At 44.9% G+C, this 23965-nt stretch overlaps 1 protein-coding gene across 8 annotated transcripts in view; it reads left to right on the top strand.

The window, feature by feature from the left end:
- The window catches only part of ANKRD31 (ankyrin repeat domain 31), a 133516-nt gene that overhangs the window by 11784 nt on the left and 97767 nt on the right, over positions 1-23965 (top strand). For 3 of the 8 annotated variants that reach the window (XR_010588790.1, XM_065550081.1, XM_065550083.1), the window contains 5 exons: positions 2101-2177; positions 3696-3784; positions 4954-5000; positions 9274-9356; positions 15291-15334. Coding sequence is in view for 7 of the 8 variants with exons in the window: in XM_065550081.1 (XP_065406153.1) it covers positions 2101-2177; positions 3696-3784; positions 4954-5000; positions 9274-9356; positions 15291-15334 (340 nt within the window). In the remaining variant the exon portion in view is untranslated. The other 5 variants (XM_065550082.1, XM_065550084.1, XM_065550087.1 and 2 more) reach the window with 5 other exon arrangements.

A 23965-nucleotide genomic window follows, 5' to 3' on the forward strand; every position in this document is an offset into this window, starting at 1 on the left:
GGTCTTTTCTTTTCAGGACCTCCAAAGGGAGTGATGAGCGTAATAGCCTGTCCCTTCACTAAATTTGTTCACCAGTTAGACCTAATTTCTGACACACCAATTTTGATTCATTGATGTCCTGTGGCATACACTTCATATTAATCAGGCCTGATCTTAACACAGTCCTTGAGTTATATTAGTTGGCCTTCTTGTTTGGACTAATTCAGTCTCTCTCTTGCACCTTTTCCCATCAGTGTGTATTTATTATGGATTATTGTGACATTTTTATGAACTTTCACTCACTCCTTACAGTTAAGCTCACAATTAGGGTAAATTTGTTGTTTGGATGATCACAACAAGGCTCCATGAGGACTACAGTTCCCAGAAGGCATTGCACCATCCTCTGCTTGCTTGCTTGTGATTCAGTGCCTCAGGAGTGGGAGGAGCTGCCTGAAGGGGGGAGGAGGGTTGCCTGGAGGAGCTGCCCGAGGGAGGGAGGGAGAGTGGCTGTCTGGAGGAGCTGTCCCTAGGAGGCTGAGGAGTGGAGAAGGAGCCATGAAGAAGGGGGATGACATTTCTGACAGTGACAGTGATGAGACCGTAGTGGAGGGCTCAGTAATTGAGAGTGACCTAGACGAAGAGGAGCTGCACACGAAGAGGTGATAAATATATATGTATAGGAGCAAGTGTGACTTAAAAAATGAGTGTTAATACATTTCTGGGACTTATGTGATGAGTTTGTTGCCTGCCCAGAACTGGGCCCGAGATGGCAAACAGGGGGTTCGTCGCCCAGTGTGCTTGGCACCAATAAAGACACCGAGGGGAGAAATCAAGCTAAGTTTATTTCAGAGCTCTGAAATGGCACTAGGAGACCAGCATGTCTCAAATCCAGTGCAACAAATACAAACAACTTTTACCTTTTATACTTCAAACTGTTTAAATACATCTCTTTGTCTGGCTGTTCCCCCTTACCCCTCCCTTCCAGACAACTGTTACAATAAGCTCTACATAAGCTTGTGAGAAAACTTTCCCAGTCTTTGCGACCTTGGATTAGACGCCTGCTAACTAACTACCCCGCTTCTTATCTCTATTATTTCTGCTAGTGTGAGTGAAATTGCAGCCATCTGCTAAAAACGCTGACCAATACATTTCTGCTTCAGCCTGCTTCAGAGCATGTAAGCAGTTAGCATAGAAGTAGGTGAGAGTTCCCAAGATGGAGTCACTGTGGTTCACAGACCCAGAGCAAAAGAGCTTCATCGGCACTTTTGGCCTTCCACTCTCCCGAGTTACCTGGTAGCTATGCCTAGTGGACCCCAACAAGTTGAATGCTGCATCTGTGCCATGTAGGACTATCACCTTTGGAAACAAAAACAAAAAGCACAAAGAACAGTCCTGTGAGACTGGAATCTACCTAATATAAACCTGACTAAAATGGTTTTAGAATAGCCTTCCTAGATTCTTTGATAAATATCTATTTTAAATTTTTCTGCGACAGGTTAAAGTGTGAGGGGGAAAAAATCTCCATAGGTATTCCGGAACCCTTATATGGAATAGTGGCTTACTCTAGAAATAGTCCCATTGATTTTTATAGGACTACCTGAGAAACAATGTATTACTCAATGGGATAAAGGTATCAGAATCCAACCCCAAAAAAATAAAATCAATGATAAAAGCATTGGTAAAATAAAAATACTGCAAATGTGGACATTTCTTTTATTTTTTAATTTCAGAACTCTCTTGATGTTCTCATTCAAACGGATACTTTGGTTACTGAGAAATTAAACCCGCTGAACAACATTGCCCTTACTCTGTATCTCCTAAGAAATGTTGACTAAAAATGTTTGGAAATTTGTAAAAACAGAGATGTATTCATGACTCACATCCTTCTATGCCAATTTGCAGCTTGATGCAGATTTTTACAACCAGGTTCTAAACTTTTGAAAAATAGTGTTTACCTTAAAAATGCTCTCACATAATTACAGTGGTATTTAATAAGTGATACTATAGGGAAGGAATGGAGTTAGAAATATTGGCTTTGGTTAATATTTTGTTGCTTGTGTTTGTACCTTTGGTAAGAGGATGATAGAACAATTTGTAGGGTTTTTTTTATTTTTTTTAAAGGTTATCTTTTGTTAATAAGGAGGTATCTCTAACAACTGAAACCATCTTTGCTGCCGACATAAGAAGAGTAGATGGAGGTAAGAAATTGTTCTTTTTTCAGTAGACAATATATGTTGTTTTTCCTGAGACCTTTATTTCTTTGACTCTTTCTTAATTTTTAGGCGAAACAGTTTTGTACAGTATTTTTAAGCAGAATAATTTTGCATCTCTCTAATAAAATCTGAATAACAATTAGTTAATCTTTCAGGCTGAATTTTCAATATATTTCAAATATATACGTTTAAAACATAAATTTGTTAGTGCTTATTTTCCTTCATTCTGCCAGTATGTTGTTACTAAGGGTACCTAGTTTAAGAAGAGCAGGGGTATGAATTTATTTTTTGTTAACTCTAAAGGCTTTCTAAGATAGCTCCTCAAAGTAAGGGGCATAAACAAGTATTTGATGGTGTAGCATAAAATTTTCACTGGGACCTGTCTGGGTTGCCTTCCATAATTCAGCCTCACTTAATCGCTTTTAAGTAATGTGGTGATCCCATACTCCTGTCAATAAAAACTTGATTGGCAAAGCAGAATTCTACTGCCTACCTTGCAAGTGTTTGAGCGTTCCGAACACAAAATACTAGTGTGCAGAACTCTACTCTGGCTTCTTATTTGTTTCTGGGTCCAATTCATGGTATTTTTGCCTATTTTTAAGACCCTGCATGGTTTGAAATCTGGCACCTTGAGAGATTACCTCTCACCTTATATCTACTCATAGTAGGTAGAGGTCCGATTCCAAACCCCATTGAAGGCAATGGGAGTCTTTCTAAATGGCTAGGATTTTCTTGGTGTCAGTTATTGGAGCTGAATTCTCTGTGGTCTGGTGATAAAGTTTTATCAGCAGAGAGGATCCTCACCTGAAAGAACTTGCTCCTTCTGGTCATCCACTGGAATTAGAGCTTCAGAGTACAGAGCTTTTGTTTGGCTCATTGTTAAGCTTTTGGTTTCTATTCAGCCCATTGTAGTTAGCATGTTATTATTTGTGCTAATTTTTATCACATCAATTTCATGACAAGAGAATATGCGCTATAGTCAATCGAAGTTGATAAAATAATCAACAAAATCATCTGGATACCAATGTTGTGATTTTTGCAGTATAAGGGATCAAATTCAACAGATCTTTATATTACTCTATATTACTCTAGAGCTGAGTTTTTCTCAGTATCATCATTCAGTAATTTTAATCTTCCCATCCCATTGATAATTAATGTGTAAAGATGAGTACTAAAGTTTGTTATGTGCATGAGGACACTGACTAAAATTCCAGTTGTTAGAAAAAAAATCTATTGTCAGAAATGAATCACACTGTCTGATGTGTAGCCCATGTTTCCTTAATATTGTCTGCAAAAGAATTAATAATTTTTTCCCTAAATTGTTTTCTTTTCAGTTCTTGCATCTGCCATATTGTGATTTTAGAATCTAGTTCAGAAGTGACCAGTGTGAAGGTGTGATTTATCAAATTATTTTTTCAGGCAGTTGGAATTTGCAGAAATTCCTTGAGTCTGTATAACAGTAGTGCAATAAAAGTGGCTTTAACTACCTATTTTTGTGTTTAGTTTTAGAAAACCTCTCCCCAGAGATTCAGCTTGTCTATAAATTCAGTGATAATCTAAAAAATATGAAGCAAAAGAACGAGATAAATCCGGTATGTATAGAAATTACAGCTCCTCAGCTACACACATACTGCAATGAATAATTATTGGAGTAATTGTGCCTGATTGTGCCCCTCCCGCTTCTGTATGTGGAAAGAGCCAGAGTGTATGTAACTGAAAAGGGTTTTATGGAAGGAGGAGCACCAAATCTGCAGTATATACTTACCCCAGGAATGCACAGAAGAGTCTCCTCTGGAGTTTCATGGGGGGCGTGCCTTGCTACAGTTTCAGGAGCAGGGCTGTAATTAGCCTGTAAACTTACTGGATGTTCAAATTAGCAACCAGTTTTTTCCACCTGCAGATGACAGGCTGACAGAATGAGTAGGAGGAAACTCTAGATTGATGTGATGGAGATTCCTGTCCTGTATATGAGCTTCTTTAGACTTACATTTATGCCTGTATAGTTACATCAATGTAATCCCCTGAGTGAATGCTCTTATTCTGATATGAGAGACTTATTTTTAGTTTAGCTTAAACCCTTCCCAAGAGACATAAACTAAATCAGAAGAAGGAACTCTTATTTTAGAATAAGAGAGTCCACACTGGAGGGGAGAGGAGTGTGTGTTATACAGGCATAACTATATTAATTTAAATTCACATTTTAGGTTAAAAATACTTTCCAGTGTAGAGAAGGCCTTAGTTTAGGGGACAATTTGGGTACTATTAGTATTTTTCATAGTTGTTGTGATTGATGCTATTACTTTAGCCATTTCTGGAGTAGCAGCCTATCCTCTTTAATTGGAAGATGCGGTTATTGTTACCAGAGGGAAGAAAGAGTGGTTAACAATAATTGGGGACGGGAGTCTTTGCTTCCAGGACTCAACTAAAGAGGGTGAATTTGAGGCGAGGAATATATTTAATTTGTACTTTGGTCATTTCACAAATAAAAGAGCTCAAGCTTAAGCGTATACAATTTAATTATATAAGGTATATTTTCATTCTGACTGTATTTTGTCTTCCTTGACTTGGATTGAGAAAGTAGCCCATATGCCATAGTAATATTTTACATAGTAATCCGGTCTAGCAGAATTTGGAGTCTCACTGCTAACTGCTGTATTTAGGTCTTCCAAAACCACTGATAATAGGTGTATAATAATGCTGAAAAATTAAATCATTGAGTAGTTTATATTCACCAACTTGTTCAAACACTTTTTTCTCCCAGCTGGCTCATAAGATGAGTGAAACTGAACAATCTCAGTCTCTGCTCCGGTGAGTATAATATGCGCTGGACAAATTCCATTCAGGCAAACAGTAATTTCCCAGCAAAAAGCTTCCCTTGTAGCCTCATTTGGATGGGATATTTTTTCCAGCCTTGAATTATAAAATAGTTTTACTGGTTGCTAATAAGCAGTTGTGTTTAATGCCAGAGATCGTTTTATATCAGTGATGGGTGAAACCATTCCATTCTTGTGCCCATTCCTATATATTTACATATAAGGATATATAACTGGGCATAACTGGAAAAAATAAAGGAAAATTTAAGTTGTCAGAAAAAAACATCCTGACACTGAGATTTATGAAACCATAGAATGGCCATATGCCATGGAATAACTTGTGGAAGCACCATCCCTTGGAGCAATTAACACTAGACAACACAAAATCCTAAAATCCGGTAGGGAATAATCTGTGTTGGGAAGAAAATAGGCTGGATGATCTAATACAGTGATACTCAGTGGTTTAGGAACCAAATTACCAATCAACATTACCCAAAAAAGCCATGGTAGTGTGAATTCATTGTTTCATTTACTATAGTACTATATACTCATTTAAACAGTATGACAGGGGAAATATTTAGTTATATAATTCTTACAGCAAAATGACTGACCAAGTATTATTTTATCAACTACAAGTGGTTAATAACATAGGAAAAACATCTGGATTTGTCAATAACTTAGATTGGTTAATAAATAAATCACACAGTGTTTTAATATCATGTGCTGCATAGAGCCACAGGAGACATGTTAAAGAGCCACTTGTGGCTTGCGAGCCTCAGTTTGAGTATCATTGATCTAATAGGTGTTTCAATACTATGAATTTATGATTATGGAAATCAGTTTGTAAGTACCATGAGATAATGGTTGGTTTTTTTTTAACTTGCTTTGTAAACAACAGCAAGTACATCTTTTTATATTTCCCATATTGTATCACGCCATTTGTCCCTTTAATCGAGTATCCTGTCTCTAGCAGTAGCCAGTACCTGATACTTCACCAACTCAGTAATGCACCTATCCAGTTGTTTTTGGTATATACTTGGCAGAAAAAGCTCGTTCTTGATTTCTGCAGGCTTATGCCCTGAAGGATGCTTCCCTCTCTTACTACAGAATCTTGTGTATCTTTTTCTCTTCCCTGGGACCTAAACCAGAAAATCTGCTAATGCTAGATTAGCAGAGTTCATCTGGATGGGCTTGAGAAAGGGCCTTCATCTTTTATGGTTTGGGCCTCATCCTTTAGCAGCACCCTTAGGAGTTCCATGGAAGGTTTTTAATGAGCTCCCAACCAAGTTCCTTAGAGTAGTTTCTTACCTTAGGCCTCCTGTTAAGTTTGTTCACTTTGGAGCCCAAACCTGATGCTAAATGACTTCTGTTATGAAACATTTGAGCCCATTCTCAACATTCAACTTTGTCTCCTGGCATAGAAAGTGGCCTTTCTAGTGTTGGTCTCCACAGCCTGGCGATTCAGGGAGCACCCAGATGTGACTTGTGGTACCCATGCCTCATTTTACACAAAGTGAAAATAGTTCTCCAAACATGCTCCAGTTTTCTCCTGCAGACGGCTCAACCTTGGCTAGGAGATCCCTCTCCCCAACTTCTACCCACACCCAAAAGCCAGACTTGAAGTCTGGTGGCACTCCCTGCATGTCTGCTAAACTAAGTCTGATTTGCCTGAACTGAATAGGTCTGCAAATCCAAGTTCCTGTTCATCCTCTTCAAAGAACCTCACTAAAGGGCATAGATACTGTATATCCTTTCCTGCAAGTTCAGACCTTCTATCTGCACTCCTCCTTCCTTGCAGATCTCTTCCGCTCAGATAGGCTTTGAGCGAACTGTACTTGAGTGGTGGCCATGTTGTTGGCATCGGCCAGGCCCTTCGCTGAGCGTGGTGTGGCCTCAGTGGATGAATTCAGTTGTTGCTGAATTTGGTCAGTAAGTTCTCTGGAAGTTCTCTTCCAGACTCCAGCAGGCTCTGACACATCTTCCTCCCTTGCTCTTCCAGTTTCTTCCCTATTGTCATTTTAGCCGTGCCTATTTTAACATCTCTGTAGTTACTCTTCTCTTCCTTGGGTGTGGTCTTCAGGTCAGAATTAGCAATCCATATTGGTGGCTACCACATCACCAAAACAAATTTCTCTTGCAGCATTACTTGTTTTCTGTGATGTGGCAAAACCAGTATAAGCATCTATGTAGGATACCTCATGGAACAATCAGTCTTAAAGTAACTAGAAGGTCAACATAGTGTAAGCTGATCATATGTTTTCCCAGCTCTGGAAGTTCTCCACTGGTGAAGCTCCTGGTCACAAAAATCATGCATCTGGTTGGGCTACTACCTGCCTACCTGGTTGATGAATAGGACTCAACAATTTGGTCACATTGGTATTGCACATTGTGACTGAATGCACCCTGTATTCACACCCTACAGCAGTGGTCCCCAGACTTTTGAGGGTTGTGCCCCTCTTCCCTCTGTTCATGCCCCTCTGCCCCCCCCCCCAAGGCCAGGATTGAAGCCGCAGCTCTGCGGTGGGGGACACAGACAGGGGTAAAGGGGATGAGGCTGGGGCCACAGCTGGGGGTGGGGCTGGTGCTGGAGCCAAGGCTGGGGGCGGGGCCAGGAGCAGAGTCAGGAGCAGAGCCGCAGCCAGGCTCCCAGCTGGGTGCAGAACCGCACTGAGGCTGGGGACGGGAGTCAGGCATGGGGCTGGGAGCCAGGGCCACGACTGGGGGCTGGGTGGTGCTTCTTCCCTGCTTCTGTGGGGGCTGGCCCGGCCCGCCGCCTGGCCCTGAATGTTCCTCTGTGTTAACCGGGGGGGGGGGCGGGGGGGGCACAACCTACAGTTTAGGGACCTCTGCCCTACACACTACTGTAATGATCTTTGTGTAAAATATGCCTTGTGAGGTATTGTTTGAAAACTAATAACTCACTGATCAGTAATATCATGGTGAAATCTGTGTAGCAACATTATATGTAAAGTTATGAACATAAGCTGAAATTATGACCTAAATGTGTTTACCAGATAAGTCTGGGAAGAGGGTAAACCTGTTCCACAAAGACAAAGGACAAGCTAATGCCCATAGTCAGGTGTCCTGAAAGTTGATTGGCAATCATCTGTCAAGTGGTCATTCTTTGGCAATGAGCCAGAGGCAGGAACAGCTCGATCTGCAATTTAGCAAGCAACAGTGTGGAATCTCTTTCATCATGAAATTCCATATTCCTCGCAGCGGGAAGGAACTTTATCTAGGGGTAACCCTCAGGAAAATGCATTTCAAAAGGTGCCTGGACTATAAAAGCAAGGGGCAAAAGCACCCCAGATTCTTTCTCTCTCTCTCTCTCACCTAAGAAGACAGGAACCAGCCTTTGCACTTTGGGAGGGTTTCTGACCTGAGAATTTGGTCAGCAAGGTTGCTGGGGACATGTGGTAAGGATTTTATCTTGATCCAAGTCTAGTTTGTTAAGTTTTAGCGACTAGAAAGCATTCTATCTTTATTTCTCTTGTAACCATTTCTGACTTTAATACCTTGTACTTGTACTCACTTAAAATCTCTCTTTATAGTTAAACAAACTTGTGTTATTTTTTAATCAAAACTAATCCAGTGCTGTGTTTACACTGAATAAGTTGGTAACTCCAATTAAAGTAGCAAACTGTTGTATGTTGACCATTTACAAGGCTGAAAATTTTGTCCAAAGTACCAGAACGTGCATGTGTGGTGGGTGAAGCCCCGCTTTGGGGAGGCTAGTCTGCTGGCCGCAACTCTTCTGCCCGAGGCTGCACCCACCCGCACGCCGGAGCCCAACCCCCCCATAACAAGCAGAGCCCCACAGCCTGCCCACGCCAGGCTGCTGTCCCCTTCCCCTCCCACCCCCCCGCCAGTCCGGCCCCAATCACACCGGGCCGAGCCTCCGGCCCCGGCCAGCATCCCCCGCCCCCCATGGCTGGCCAGCCTCCCCTCCCATGGCCGGCCAGCCCCAGTGCACGGCCGAGCGAGCTGCCTCACTCCACCGCCAGACCCTCCCGCCCACCACTGGCTCATCATGTTCCCTCCTCGCTCCCCCGCCCCCAAGGAGGAGAGACGCGGTGAGCAGCAGCAGGCAGGCAGCAACAGACGGTGGGGGCCTTGGGGAAGGGGCAGGGCCACTGCGGCCCAGGTGTCCGGCGGCAGGTCGGCAGCAGCTGACCCAGAGAAGGCGTAGCCCATGAGAACGGGCAAAGTATTTTTGTGCATTGCTCCTTGAATGACAAATTTTTAAAATTATATTTGTTTCTTTTTAGGGGTGCAGCATTTACTACAAAGATTTTTCAGCCTGGTCTTCCACTAAACGCCTCAGTAGGTAGAGAGCAAAATTACTCTGTAGGTATGTTTTATGTTGTAAAAAACAACCTAAAATACAGTCACTCTAAATTTGGCGGAAACAACTGAGAAACTGTAAATGAGTATACGTATAGATTTATTTAGGATATAGATATGTGACCTTTGAGACCAGAGGGGCAGATTTTTAAAGGTACTTAGGTACCTAAAGAAGAATTAAATGGCTAAATCCACCATTTACATGCCCATGGTATTTTTAAATCCACTGTTTAGCTGTTGCCTAACCTTCCTGGGTGACTGTTTTCCTGCCAATTGGCACTGAAATACCTAAGCCTTGGTGTCCTAAGTGCTGCCACTCCCCCACAGCAAATGGTTGTAGCTTTGTAACCCAGTAACTGTGGTCTGGAGCAAGGGTGAGTGAGGAATGGATGGGTGTCCATGAGCGTCCTAGTGGAGAAGATAGGAAAGGAGGGTGGGGAAGGTTTTGCTCAGATCAGTTGCAGGGTTCGGATAACGGCACCAGGACCCATCTGGGTCACTTTAGGAGTTTAGTGATGGTAGTTCTTACTTTCTTCCTGTGTATTTGAGGGATTTTCATGTATTTTTCCTATTAGCATATTCTCTAAGGCCAGGACTAAATGAAGAGGCAGGACTTTTTCCTGTTCCTTCCACCCTCGTAGAAGATTGTCCCCTTGCATTCCTATAGCAATTGGGGATCCACTAAGCACTTGAGTATATCCAGAGCATAAATTCAGGGTGCCATCAACCCAGCTAGATGATGAAAGCTATCTTTTATGTGCTCGGGGATATTGTTGAAATTGACTTCCTCCAGGAGTTGCTGGGAACCGTCTGAGGCTATGGACAAAGGGACTTGGATTAGTGTGTGCTGGCGTGGCATGGAGTGCCTCCCTCCCTTTCTCTCCATTTGCTCCTTCCCCACCCTCCAGAATGCTGACATGAAAGCATGGTGGGAAGCTCAGCTCACCACTGTTTCTGTCCTGTGCCTGTGGTTAGCTTTTGGCTGGGAGCAGGGAAGTGGAGTGTGTCTTATCAAGTGGCTAGGGTTCCTAGGAATGCTCAGGGGGACTCCAGAGGGAGGGGAATAAAAAGTATTTTCTCTTTTCCAGTGCTGTACTAGATAGTGGAAATGGCCGTGGAGCAGTCAGACGTGTGTAAGGGCCGGTCAGCCTCTCATCGCTTTGCAAAGTTCCAAGCTTGCCTTGCTTGAGTAAGAAGATGTCCAGTTAAGCAGGGCAGCACTCATTTCAGCTTTTTAAAGTCCCGTATGTAGCTGCTTAGATGGTCCCCATCTAACTGGCACCTATCCTGGCTCTCAAAATTCCGCTAGGTGGTGAACCCTGTGGGAGACGTGCTGAGTGGGACAGTGCCTAAGCAGGGGCAGCATTACAGATTTTGGAAGCGGGATCCAACTTTAACTGTTATTCCAGGGGCGTGAAAGCTCTAGTTTTTTGGCAGATAATTTAGCAATTAACTGACAGGAGCCCTGTATCTAATTCCTATATAAAAAATGAAAATGAAATAAATATTAGACCCATTCAGCTCTAATACTCGCATGTTCTCACGTCTTGTGGCAAGTCACTTAAGGGACACTGGTTAGGTTTAAAATTTTAATGTATATTCTTACATTGTTACTAACTCTGTGGGGAGAGAGACCCCGTCATGACTCCTGGGTTCTATCTCAGCTCTGAGAGGGGAGTGAGGTCTAGTGCAGGGGTGGGCAAACTTTTTGGCCCACGGGCCACATATGGGTATGAAAATAGTATGGCGGGCCATGAATGCTCATGAAATTGGGGGTTGGGGTGCGGGAGAGGGTGAGGGCTCTGGGGTGGGGCCAGAAATTAGGAGTTCAGGGTGTGGGAAGGGGCTTCGGATGGGGGTGGGGGTTGGGGTGTTGGGGGGGGTGAGGGCTTCAGCTGGGAGTGTGAGCTCTGGGGTGGGGCAGGAAATGAGGGGTTAGGGATGCAGGAGGGTGCTCTGGGCTGGGACCGAGGGGCTCAGAGGGCAGGAGGGCGATTAGGGCAGGGGGTTGGGGTACAAGAGGGAGTCAGGGGTGCACGCTCCGGACAGCACTTATCTCAATCAGCTCCCAGAAGCAGCAGCATGTCCCCCTTCTGGCTCCTACACATTCCCAGATTCTGGCAAACGGAGGCGAGGGATATGCAGAACATGGTGTTGGATCCCTGCACACTCTGGCTAATAGCCATTGTTGGACCTATCCTCCATAAACTTATATAGTTCTTAGTGGAACCCTGCTTTAGTTTTGGTCTTCACAACTCTCCCAGCAAAGAGTTCCACAGGTTGTCTGTGAAGAAAGACTTTATTTTGTTTGTTTTAAATCTGCTGCCTATTAATTTCATTAGGTGACCCTTGTTCTTGTATTATGTGAAGGAATAAATAACATTTCCTTATTCAATTTTTCCACACCATTCATGATTTTATAGACCTCTATCATATCCCGCCTTAGTCATCTCTTTTCCAGGCTGAAAAGTCCCAGTCTTTTTAATCTCTGCTCATACGGAAGGTGTTCCATACCCCTAATCATTTCTGTTGCCCTTTTTCAGGGCCGGCTCTAGGCACCAGCAAAGCAAACAGGTGCTTGGGGCGGCAAATTTGCAGGGGCGCAAGAATCCAGCATGGGAGCTGAGAACTAACAGGGAGCCCTGGGAGCTGTAGTTCCTTGGTTAGCTCCCTGCCTATAGAGCCAGCCCTGGAGCAGGGAAAGAACTACATTTCCCAGCATTCCCTCGGCAGCAATTAACAGGAAAGGGAGGGGGAAAGAATGTGGAACTGAAACTTCATGCTGCAACTTGCTGTAAATGGTAGGGACAGAGCCAGCTCTAGTTTTTTGCCGCCCCCCCTCACCCCAGCCCTGGGCTCCCCCTGCACCCCTGTGTTGCCCCAGCCCTGGACTCTCCCCTGCCCACAGCCCCTGCTGCTCCAGCTCTGGCCCCCACCCGCACCCCCTGCTGCCCCAGCCCTGGGCTCTCCCCCCACCCTCATCTCCTGCCACCCCAGCCCTGGACCCCACCCGCACCCCCTGCCGCCCCAGCCCTGGGCTCTTCTCCCCCCCCCCCCTGCACCTGCACTCCCTGCCGCCCCAGCTCTGGCCCCCACCTGCACCGCCTGCCGCCCCAGCCCTGGGCTCTCCCCCAAAGAAAGAATTGTGTGGACTAAATGGACATTGCATCTCTCTATCTGAAGCCTAGCAAGGCAGGTACGTGGCTCCCACTAGAATTTAAAATGAAAAGTAAGGGAGGGGAAGCTCTACTAGACTGGGCAGCTTTAGATACAGTACCAGGCACGTAGGAGGATTTACACTTCTGAGCCATGGAAGCAGAAATTGACTTTTCTTTTCCAGATTTAGCTAATATTCAGAAAGGGAATCTAGCATCTGCCTTCTAGATTTGAACATCCTCAAAATTCAGGAGTGCTCCAGATCAATTTGGGCAGCTGTTACTTCATTTCTCCCAAATCAAATATACTGATCCACTGTAACTTGCTGTAGAAAAAGTAGAATAAATTGAGCAAGAAATGCTTCCCAGTAGTTATTAGGACTGGAATTCTTATTTTCAATAGCCATTGCTTTTTTTAATTATTATTATTATTATTATTATTTATTTTAAGGTTTAGTTTTATTTGTTTAAAAGGAAGACAGTGATATTGCATTGGCAAATTCCCCATAGAAACAAAGAATGGAACAAAAGAATAATAAAGGCACCTCAACTTTTCCTCATTTATGTGGGACAATCTTATAATATGCATCCAGATAGCCTTCAATCACACAAGCTGAACATTGTTCCACTTTACTGCAATTCTGTAACCATATGGGAACCAATCCTGTCTGTGTTCTGTGCACATCCAAAATTCTTGCTGAATGACCCGCCCTGGGAGCAAGTTACCAGTGACCCAGGGCTGGGGCGGCAGGAGGGTGCAGTGGTGCTTTTTGTTATCTTAATCACCCTGCCTCTGTTTATAAACAAACTCCCTGCCCCGGAGGCTGTACTGTTCCCAAATTACACTCAGGCTTAGCTGTGTTGCAGTTAAAACACCTCCGTCTGGGGCTAGGGTGAGTAGACCTCTGGCATGAAACTTGGGGGTAGGGGAGGCTAGAGCTTCCCTGGCCCCCCTAAATGATGCCCCTGGGCCTAAGTGCCTTTAAAAATCTGGCCCTTGCTTCCTTTTTCAGAGATGTCCTGGACTCGAGTTCAGGTTACATTATTTTTCATGTAACGTTGGGACTGTATAACTTTTGCAAGTTTGTTATAAAATAATTACTATTCATGGTTTTCCTAAGATATTGATATAGTTCTAGATTGAAGCTGAGTTTACTGTGGTAGCACTGCTTAATAAAATTATGGGTCAGACTGTGCCTGGATGTTCCAGGGGTGTGCAAAGTAGGGTGACCAGACGTCCCGATAAAATCGGGACCGTCCCGATATTTAGGTATTTGTCCCGCGTCCCGATTGATCTTCGGTCGGGACGCTGCACTCCGCTTTTTTTTTTTTTTTTCTTTCTCTGCCGGCAGCACTCAGCTGTTCTCGGCTTTTTTTTTTTTTCTTCTCCTCTGACTGCCGGCAGCACTCAGCTGTTCTCTGTTGGTTTTTCCCCCTTCCCCCCTCCCCCCCCCCTCCTAAAAACCAGAGGCTGAAGGTATGCATACCTAAGGAAGGGTGCATAATCTCCTCTGACTGCCCGCAGCCCTGGGCTGTTCTCAGCTCCCGCCCCCGACTGCCGGCAGCACTGGGTCACAGTAGGGAATTGGGAGAGGGAGCTGTTTGTGTCCTTACACCGGCAGCACTCGGTTTTTTGGTTTTTTTTGCTCCGCCAGTGACCCCCCCTCCCCCCCCCCTTGTGTCCCGATATTTTCTTCCTGTCATCTGGTCACCCTAGTGCAAAGGGAAGGGAGGCGGTGAGAATCACAGTGCCTGTGGGCCCCAGTGCGCCTTCCTAGCACTCCCAGGGCTCAAGACACCCCTAAAAGGGGAGGAAGTGGGCAACAGAGCTGACTGAGTGTGGAGGGTGTGAGAAATATGCTCCATTCCCTGAAACAGATGGTGGTAGTTGATTGGTAACCTTTGAAGGCACAGAACTATGGGTCACAGATATAAGAAAACAGGAGGTAAAAGTAATAATAAAATATATAATTAAGTTAGAAAATATTTTGTTGTTAAATAGAGCTTCCGTCACTAAACTCAGTTAGCTTTAGCCAGGGACCATCTCAAGAAAGAAGAACATAAGAAAGGCCGTACTGGGTCAGACCAAAGGTCCATCTAGCCCAGTATCCTGTCTACCGACAGTGGCCAATGCCAGGTGCCCCAGAGGGAGTGAACCCAACAGGCAATGATCAAGTGATCTCTCTCCTGCCATCCATCTCCACCCTCTGACAAACAGAGGCCAGGGACACCATTCCTTACCCATCCTGGCTAATATCCACTAATGGACTTAACCTCCATGAATTTATCCAGTTCTCTTTTAAACGCTGTTATAGTCCTAGCCTTCACAACCTCCTCAGGCAAGGAGTTCCACAAGTTGACTGTGCACTGTGTGAAGAAGAACTTCCTTTTATTTATTTTAAATCTGCTGCCCATTAATTTCATTTGGTGGCCCCTAGTTCTTGTATCATGGGAACAAGTAAATAACTTTTCCTTATTTACTTTTTCCACATCACTCATGATTTTATATACTGCTATCATATCCCCCCTTAGTCTCCTCTTTTCCAAGCTGAAAAGTCCTAGCCTCTTTAATCTCTCCTCATATGGGACCCGTTCCAAACCCCTAATCATTTTAGTTGTCCTTCTCTGAATCTTTTCTAATGTCACTATAAGTGTGAAGGGAATTTGAAACTTCAACATCTTATAACACCCAGGGGCCGCTTAATCAGAAAAGGCTGAGAAGCTCTAAAAGTGCAATTCAGTGACAGTAAATTTGAAAAATATTATTTTATTTACCATCCTTATAGGTTTAGATACTGACATGTCTGGATTTCTGAAAACAGAGAGAAAGGTGAGTGTATTCATACAACAGAATGCATGTCAACAGTTTGATTTGATTTAATTAGCACTTACAGAATATTTTCTGGGGAAACAATGAGGTTCCATGTTTTGAATATTTAAAGCAAAAATACCAGTCTTTGTCCAAATCCACTCTCAAGCACATGTTCTTAACACAGATGCATAATATAACCAGGGAGGGTGCAAGGATGTTTCGCGCCCTAGGCGAAACTTTCACCTTGCACCCTCCCCGAGCCCGGTGGCAGCTCTCCACCCTAAGGCGTCCCTCTCCCTCCCTCTCCCCCCGCGGCAGCTCCCCACCGCACCCCGCCCTGAGGCGCCCCCCCTGCAGCAGCTCCCCCCTTCTGTCCTGAGGTGCCCCCCCCCGCGGCAGCTTCCCCCGGCCCGCGGAGCTGTGTGGCAGTTCTCCACCCCAGCTCCCCTCTGCTCCACCTCCTTCCCGAGCACGCCGTTGCTGCTCCACTTCTCCCACCTCCCAGGCTTGCGACGTCAATCAGCTGTTTGGCGCCGCAAGCCTGGGAGGGAGAGAAGCAGAGCGGGGCGGTGTGCTCAGGGGAGGAGGCAGAGCAGAGGTGAGCTGGGGCAGGGAGCGGTTCCCCTGCGTGCCGCCCTTCCCCCCTTACTTGCTGCAGGTGGCCCTCCCCGCACCCCTGTGCCCCAGCTCCTCCTGCCTAAATGCCGATGGCGACTGGGGCGGCTGAAGATCCGTCCGCCGCCAAAGGACCCGAAATGCTGCCCCCCAAATGCTAGCGCCCTAGGCGACTGCCTAGGTCGCCTAATGGGTTGCACCGGCCCTGAATATAGGTTGAAAGCAGTTTGGTGATGGACAATATCTTACTGCAAGAGCTGTGTCTGAAGCTGAAATAGACATGAACTTGTAAACAGTGTGGCTTTCTTTAATGGGCCAGAATCACTGTTGATCTAGATGCTGAGGCCCTAGGAAACCTCCCCTGCTGGCAGACTTGTAGTTACTTAAAGTGGTTGCAATTTTCCCTTCAACGGGTGTGTAGTAATCCAAAAAGTTAGCTAAACTTAGAGCTTTTCCTGATTGACAAACCAGTGATGGAGGCTGCTGGTGATAAAATGGCCTAATTTTGCTTGAGGAGTGAATCATTCTCTAGAACCTTGGCCCTTGCTGGTTCAGGGAGATGCATTTTGCATCTCTTTTGTCTGTGGTGTTGAATCCAAAGATTCCTGTGTTATCACGCATGCTGTGTGAATCCTTGCTTATGATCACTTCACTAGCATATTTGTACTTCTGATATGAATCTGTAATTTGTGCAAGCCATTTTCCATAGAAGAGTTATACTCTAGAGTCAAGTAACAAAAGACAAAGTCTGTGCCACATACACAGATAAATAATTTACCATTGATTTTTTTTTTTTTTTAGCCACAGGTTATTCTGTTTATTTGGGAGTGTGACGGGTTGGATCACAGAAACCCCCTTGGGAGCTGCCACCCGATGTGCAAAGACTACCCCTGCTTCTGTTTTCCCTGCCAGCTCAGGACTCCAGCACCCTGTCTTGCTGAGCCAGACACTCCCGTCTGGCTCCAGACACAGACCCAGGGTCCGAATCACTTGTCCCAAAGCTGCAAGTTACCTGAAAACAGCGTACAGAAGTGCGCTTGTCTTTAGCACTCAGATGCTCAACTCCCAATGGGGTCTAAACCCAAATAAATCCGTTTCACCCTGCATAAAGCTTATGCAGGGCAAACTCATAAATTGTTCGCCCTCTATAACACTGATAGAGAGATATGCACAGTTGTTTGCTCCCCCAGGTATTAATACATACTCTGAGTAAATTACTAAACAAAAAGTGATTTTATTAAATACAGACAGTAGGATTTAAGTGGTTCAAAGTAGTAACAGACAGAACAAAGTAAGTCACCAAGCAAAATAAAATAAAATGCGCAAATCTATGCCTAATCAAACTAAATACAGATAATCTCACCCTCAGAGATGTTTCAGTAAGTTTTTCTCAGACTGGACACCTTCCAGGCCTGGGCACAATTCTTTCCCCTGGTACAGCTCTTGTTGCAGCTCAGGTGGTAGCTAGGGGATTCTTCATGATGGCTTCTCCCCCTCTCTCTTCTCTTCCCCCCTTTATATATCTTTTGCATAAGGCGGGAACTCTTTGTCTCTCTGGGTTTCCACCCCCCCCTCACTGGAAAAGCACCAGGTTAAAGATGGATTCCAGTTCAGGTGACATGATCACATGTCACTGCAAGACTTCATTACTCACTTGCCAGCACACACATATACAGGAAGACTCACAGGTAAATACAGCCATCTGCAGACAATGGGAGTCATCAAGATTCCAAACCATCATTAATGGTCCACACTTTACACAATTACAATAGGCCCTCAGAGTTACATTTTATATTTCTAGTTTTAGATACAAGAGTGGTACATTTATACAAATCAGATGATCACACTCAGTAGATTATAAGCTTTGTAATGATACCTTACAAGAGACCTTTTGCGTGAGGCATATCCCAGTTACTTACATTCACTTATTACCGTATTTTCTCTAAAACAATCTCAGTTACATTATATTGACTTATTATCAAGTTTTTATAAAACCATATAGACTGCACAACATCACACCCTCCTCCTGAACTTACTGCCAGAGACTTGGACACTGACCATGGCGGAGGCAGTATACCTAAAATTCATTTTTGGGCTCCCCTATGGGGCAGACACTCCTGTGTCCCCCAAAAGGGAAAGAGACCCTGACCCAGCTGTAGGCTCACAGCTTCCAGCTATGAGGGACCTTTCACTGGCCAGCAAAATCCCCCCCCCCCCTTTCACTCAGGTTGGGTTTGCTTCCAGCTAGAGTCCTTGGGGTTTGTTCCCACCGCAGCAGTCACCAGGACCCCAACTTCCAGCTCCAGGATACATGTCTCTGTGCACCTCTTCCACTCCATTACAGCCAGGTCATGCTTCTGGGTCTTAATTGCTTTGTCTCTTAAGTCCAGGCTGGTGGGCAGCCTTTTCTTTTTCCAGGTCAGGCTTTCCCCAGGCAAATTGTACATCAATTTCCATTTATCTTCCCTTGAGACCATCACTTGATGAGCTGGGATACCACAGAGAACACCCTCCTGCCAGAACAGGCACCCCTCCACTCCTGTCTTGCTAAATTAGACACCCCAGTCAGCTTCAGCACAGACAGAGGTTGGGCCACACCCATCTGCAGTTCACTGAAACTGAGATGCACTCAGCTCAGGGGCTTCTTAGTTAACAGAGACATTCCCAGCGCCCATTGTTCAGTCTTTCTGGGCAATTTGCAACTTGTGTAGTTTTAATTTCTTTTGATCTTCATTCTTACTTATTTTGCTTCCTTTTCTGTCCCTACTTCCCTTTCCCGAAATAAGCAAACAGAAAATAACAAACCAGTAACCACTTTGTCTGTTCTCCAGCCACCACACTTAAAACTTACTTAAAATCACTACCAGTATCTCAAAGCAATCAGCTGTGCACAGATCCTGCTCGACTACGCCACTGTGACGGGTTGGATCACAGAAACCCCCTTGGGAGCTGCCACCCGATGTGCAAAGACTACCCCTGCTTCTGTTTTCCCTGCCAGCTCAGGACTCCAGCACCCTGTCTTGCTGAGCCAGACACTCCCGTCTGGCTCCAGACACAGACCCAGGGTCCGAATCACTTGTCCCAAAGCTGCAAGTTACCTGAAAACAGCGTACAGAAGTGCGCTTGTCTTTAGCACTCAGATGCTCAACTCCCAATGGGGTCTAAACCCAAATAAATCCGTTTCACCCTGCATAAAGCTTATGCAGGGCAAACTCATAAATTGTTCGCCCTCTATAACACTGATAGAGAGATATGCACAGTTGTTTGCTCCCCCAGGTATTAATACATACTCTGAGTAAATTACTAAACAAAAAGTGATTTTATTAAATACAGACAGTAGGATTTAAGTGGTTCAAAGTAGTAACAGACAGAACAAAGTAAGTCACCAAGCAAAATAAAATAAAATGCGCAAATCTATGCCTAATCAAACTAAATACAGATAATCTCACCCTCAGAGATGTTTCAGTAAGTTTTTCTCAGACTGGACACCTTCCAGGCCTGGGCACAATTCTTTCCCCTGGTACAGCTCTTGTTGCAGCTCAGGTGGTAGCTAGGGGATTCTTCATGATGGCTTCTCCCCCTCTCTCTTCTCTTCCCCCCTTTATATATCTTTTGCATAAGGCGGGAACTCTTTGTCTCTCTGGGTTTCCACCCCCCCCTCACTGGAGAAGCACCAGGTTAAAGATGGATTCCAGATCAGGTGACATGATCACATGTCACTGCAAGACTTCATTACTCACTTGCCAGCACACACATATACAGGAAGACTCACAGGTAAATACAGCCATCTGCAGACAATGGGAGTCATCAAGATTCCAAACCATCATTAATGGTCCACACTTTACACAATTACAATAGGCCCTCAGAGTTACATTTTATATTTCTAGTTTTAGATACAAGAGTGGTACATTTATACAAATCAGATGATCACACTCAGTAGATTATAAGCTTTGTAATGATACCTTACAAGAGACCTTTTGCGTGAGGCATATCCCAGTTACTTACATTCACTTATTACCGTATTTTCTCTAAAACAATCTCAGTTACATTATATTGACTTATTATCAAGTTTTTATAAAACCATATAGACTGCACAACATCACAGGGAGGACTAAAGACACATTTTTTTCATACAAGGGTTGCCACCTTGTTTAAATTATATAAAGTGGGTGAAGCAAAATTTGCATCTAAAAGAAAGCTGTTAAAGTTTCATATAAATAGAATTTACTTTCTTCATAGATTCTGAGTGAGATTAACATTTGGAAAATAACAGAATCTTCTAAAGTTCCCAAAAGAAAATACTAAAGACAATATAGTGAAACATATATCTTGTAACAGATTAAACTATATGAGTAAGTAATCATATCATAAACAAAGCCAGGAGATTCTTTTCTTTACAGTACATACTAATATTGATACACCTCTACCCCTATATAACGCGACCCGATATAACATGAATTCGGATATAACGCGGTAAAGCAGTACTCTGCGGGCGGGGGAAGCTGCGCACTCCAGCGGATCAAAGCAAGTTCGACATAACGCGATTTCACCTATAACGCGGTAAGATTTTTTGGCTCCCAAGGCCAGCGTTATATCGGGGTAGAGGTGTACTAACAAATTTCATCAAGTAAAACTTCCCTATATTTCAGAGTTGATTCAGTGGAATAAAATTCAATATGAAAGTTCCTGAAACAGAATGCCAATGATTAATAGTCTCAAAGGAAGTTGTAAAACCTAAAGATACTAGGAGAACTAGGAATTCCAGTGTCTAGGGAGAATTTCCAGAGATGATATCTGACAAACTAGTAGGAGTAAAAAGCTCCTTAATATTGCTTTAGCTCCTGTGAGTTTGCTTTTTCTTGTACCTGAGACTCCCAGTTACTACAGTAAATTATATTTGTTCGTATTTTCTGATCTCTTGCACTATTTGATGAACAGATCAAAATGGTCCAGAAAGAACTGTAGCAAGAGAAACTGATAGCCATTATAGTCTTCCCAGCACAGACACCTTGACTATCTCAAGCTTGCCAGTTTTGCAGCTAGAACTGTGAAACTTCAAGACAAATTGTTTGTCAAGATTTTGTAATTTAATAGAACATTGACATCCTTAAACAAGTCATATTTGGGTTTTACTGATTTTGACAAAGTAGTATTCCTGACTGTTTATTCTACCATTCCTCTGTTTTCTGAGTTTCCTTATGCCCTAGTATCTTGCAGTAATCTTTATTCTTATCTCACAAAGGTTGCCCATTGTTGGTGTTTCATAAGCCATAATTCTTCTTCAATTAACCCTTCTGCGCATACACTGTATGGGTGCAAGATCAAGCCCTTTTTTGCAGTAACTGTGAATTCTCCATATTATAAAATGCATCTCTTTAAACTGGATCAAATTATCATTTCAGTATCCCTCCTTGTCTCAGTCCCTTAAACTGTTGTATAATTATAACATTTTAAGTATATTCTTAGTCTCTTTTGGAAATCATATTTATCATATGACAGTAGTAATTTTCCCGTTACTTAACAAATTTGTTTCTCCTTCTCCCTCCTAATTTGCCAATAGATCTTTTAATTTGCATCCTTGATTACTGGATTATATCATAATGTTTAAATTTAGTCTCTCTAAAGGACTGCATGTTCCAAGTTTGTTCTTAAAATCCATAAATTGGTATGAAGAAAGTTCTTCTCCTCAGTGATCTTGTCCTCTTGTTGTTTTATTATACTTTTAATTGTCAGTGTGGTTAATCAGATTTATATTGCTGATATTAAAATGCTGTTGCTCTATATAATTTTGCCATGTGTTGGCAACAAAAGATTTTTAAAAATCTCTTGAAAGAAATTTACCCTAAAATACAATGTTGGGGCAACAGTATGAGCAATGAAAAATACAATGTTGGTAAAAACTGTAAGCATGTCAGTCCTCTGAGGTACTAACTGAGGTACCTGGTTCAGAAATTTCAGACAATCCTTCATAGGAAGGAGAAAAAATTCTGTATTTTCATTGATTGAAGAACAGGCACTGTCACAGTTCAGGACAACTGCACCTGTATTTCCCTTCAATGGTCCAACTAGGGCACCTGCTCTCAGGTTTCCAGCTCCCCAGTCACTGCCTTTCTTAGGTGAAGTCCCATGTCTCTCTCTCTTCTGGGGGTGGTATTTCCAGGCTGTGCAGTTCCCTGCCTTCACTCTGTCGTTCACTGCAGAGGCACTGGCAGGCTGCACAAACACACCTGCTTGTTTTCTGTTCAGAGACTGATAAGCGTTATTGTCAAATTATAAATTTCTTATAAACAATTCTTTCAGTGTAAGCCTATATTATTCTTACGGTACAAGCACTACAGAAAAACCATATTAAACACAGTAAAAGAACCTACACACACGCTTATAAGCTTACCAGAGATTACCCCTACCCCAACATGGGTGCTGGAGCAGTCCTTCCAAACCCACCGAAGGGGTTTCTTTTGTGGTTACAAGTTCATCACAGCTTCTGCTCAGAACAAGCACACAGTCTTATGGGCCTCAGTAGGCCCAGTCCTGCTAACCCTTCTTTAAGGATTGGGGCCCTCTGTGGACTAGAGGTCCTGCCCATTTGCTGGATCAGAAAGAAGGCCCTGAGCCAGTTTAAAACCAGGCTGTTTATCTAAAAATCATTTCTTTGTGTGTTGGTCCCTGGAGAATCCAGTTTGAACTAGTATATGTGTACCTTTCCAAAGGGGGTGGTGTCAGAGGCAGGGCCGGCTCCAGGCACCAGCTGACCAAGCACGTGCTTAGGGCGGCACCTTAGAAGGGGCGGCCAATGTTGGGGTGGCGGGGGGCGGTCGCGGTGTTTTTGTTTTTTTGTTCAGCGGGGCGGCACTCGAGGGTGGTTTTTTTGTTTCGGCCAGGCAGCGTGGGGAGTGTTTCGGCGGCGCAGCACGGGGGAGGGGGAGCTTCAGCGGCCCAGCCCGGCACTGGGGAGGGGGGTTGGGTGGCCCAGCGCACCGGGGGTTTGGGCGGCCCAGCCCGGCGCTCGGGGGTTTGGGTGGCCTGGGGCTTTGGGGGTTTGAGCGGCCCGGTGCTCCGGGGGTTTGGGCAGCGCGGCGCGGCGCTCAGGGGGGCGGGGGTTTGGGCGGCCCAGCCCGGCGCCCGGGGGGGGGGCAGGGGTTTGGGCGGCGCAGCGCTGGGGGGTGGGGGGATCGGTGGTACGGCACAGTGTGGCGCTCAGAGGGGGCGGGGGTTTGAGCAGCCCAGCGCTCCAGGGGTTTGGGCGGCCCAGCCTGGCTCGGTGCGGCGCTGGGGGCGGGGGCAGCGGTGCAGCGCTGGGGGTGGGGTTTACGGCGGGGTGGCGCTCTTCTTTTTTGCCTGGGGCAGCAAAAAAGTTAGAGCCAGCCCTGGTCAGAGGACAATAATGGAAGAAGTACATTAGCATCCCCCTCCTACTAGAGAAGGAACATACAATTCCACAAAACACATATATAATTGTATTTGTAATACAGTGAAACCCCGCTATACCGCGATGTGTGGGGTCCAAAAAATTACATCGCACTAAATGCGGGGTCGCGGTATAGCGGGGTTTCAAGCCCGTCAGTGGTCCCCAAGGCGGTGCGTTGATGTGCGCCGCCTAGTGCCCCTAGTGCCCAGCAGGGGAGAGAAGCTGCGGCCCCGCACCTGCCAGGGACAGTGAGCACCGGCGCCCGCAGCCCTGTTGTTCTCTGTCCCCGGCTGGCGGGGCCGCGGCTCCTCTTGAAGCTGGAGAGAAGCCATGGCCCCGCGCCTGCTGGGGACAGAGAACAACAGGGCTGCGGGCGCCGGTGCTCACTGTCCCTGGCAGGCGCAGGGCCGCAGCTTCTCTCCCCTGCCTGGCACTTCTCTCCCCTGCCTGGCAGGCGTCATGGCGTTTGGGACCACTGGTACATACAGTACTGTACTACTGTATGTCTTAAACGGGGGCCAAATTGTGATCGCATTATATGCGTTTCGTGTTATGGCGGGGCGCCTTATTGCGGGGTTTGACTGTACAATGGAAACCAAAGGTGTTACACCTAATTCAGTAAGGAT

Source organism: Chrysemys picta, chromosome 6, assembly GCF_011386835.1.
Source record: "Chrysemys picta bellii isolate R12L10 chromosome 6, ASM1138683v2, whole genome shotgun sequence".
In the NCBI taxonomy this organism is placed as follows: Eukaryota; Metazoa; Chordata; order Testudines; family Emydidae; genus Chrysemys; species Chrysemys picta.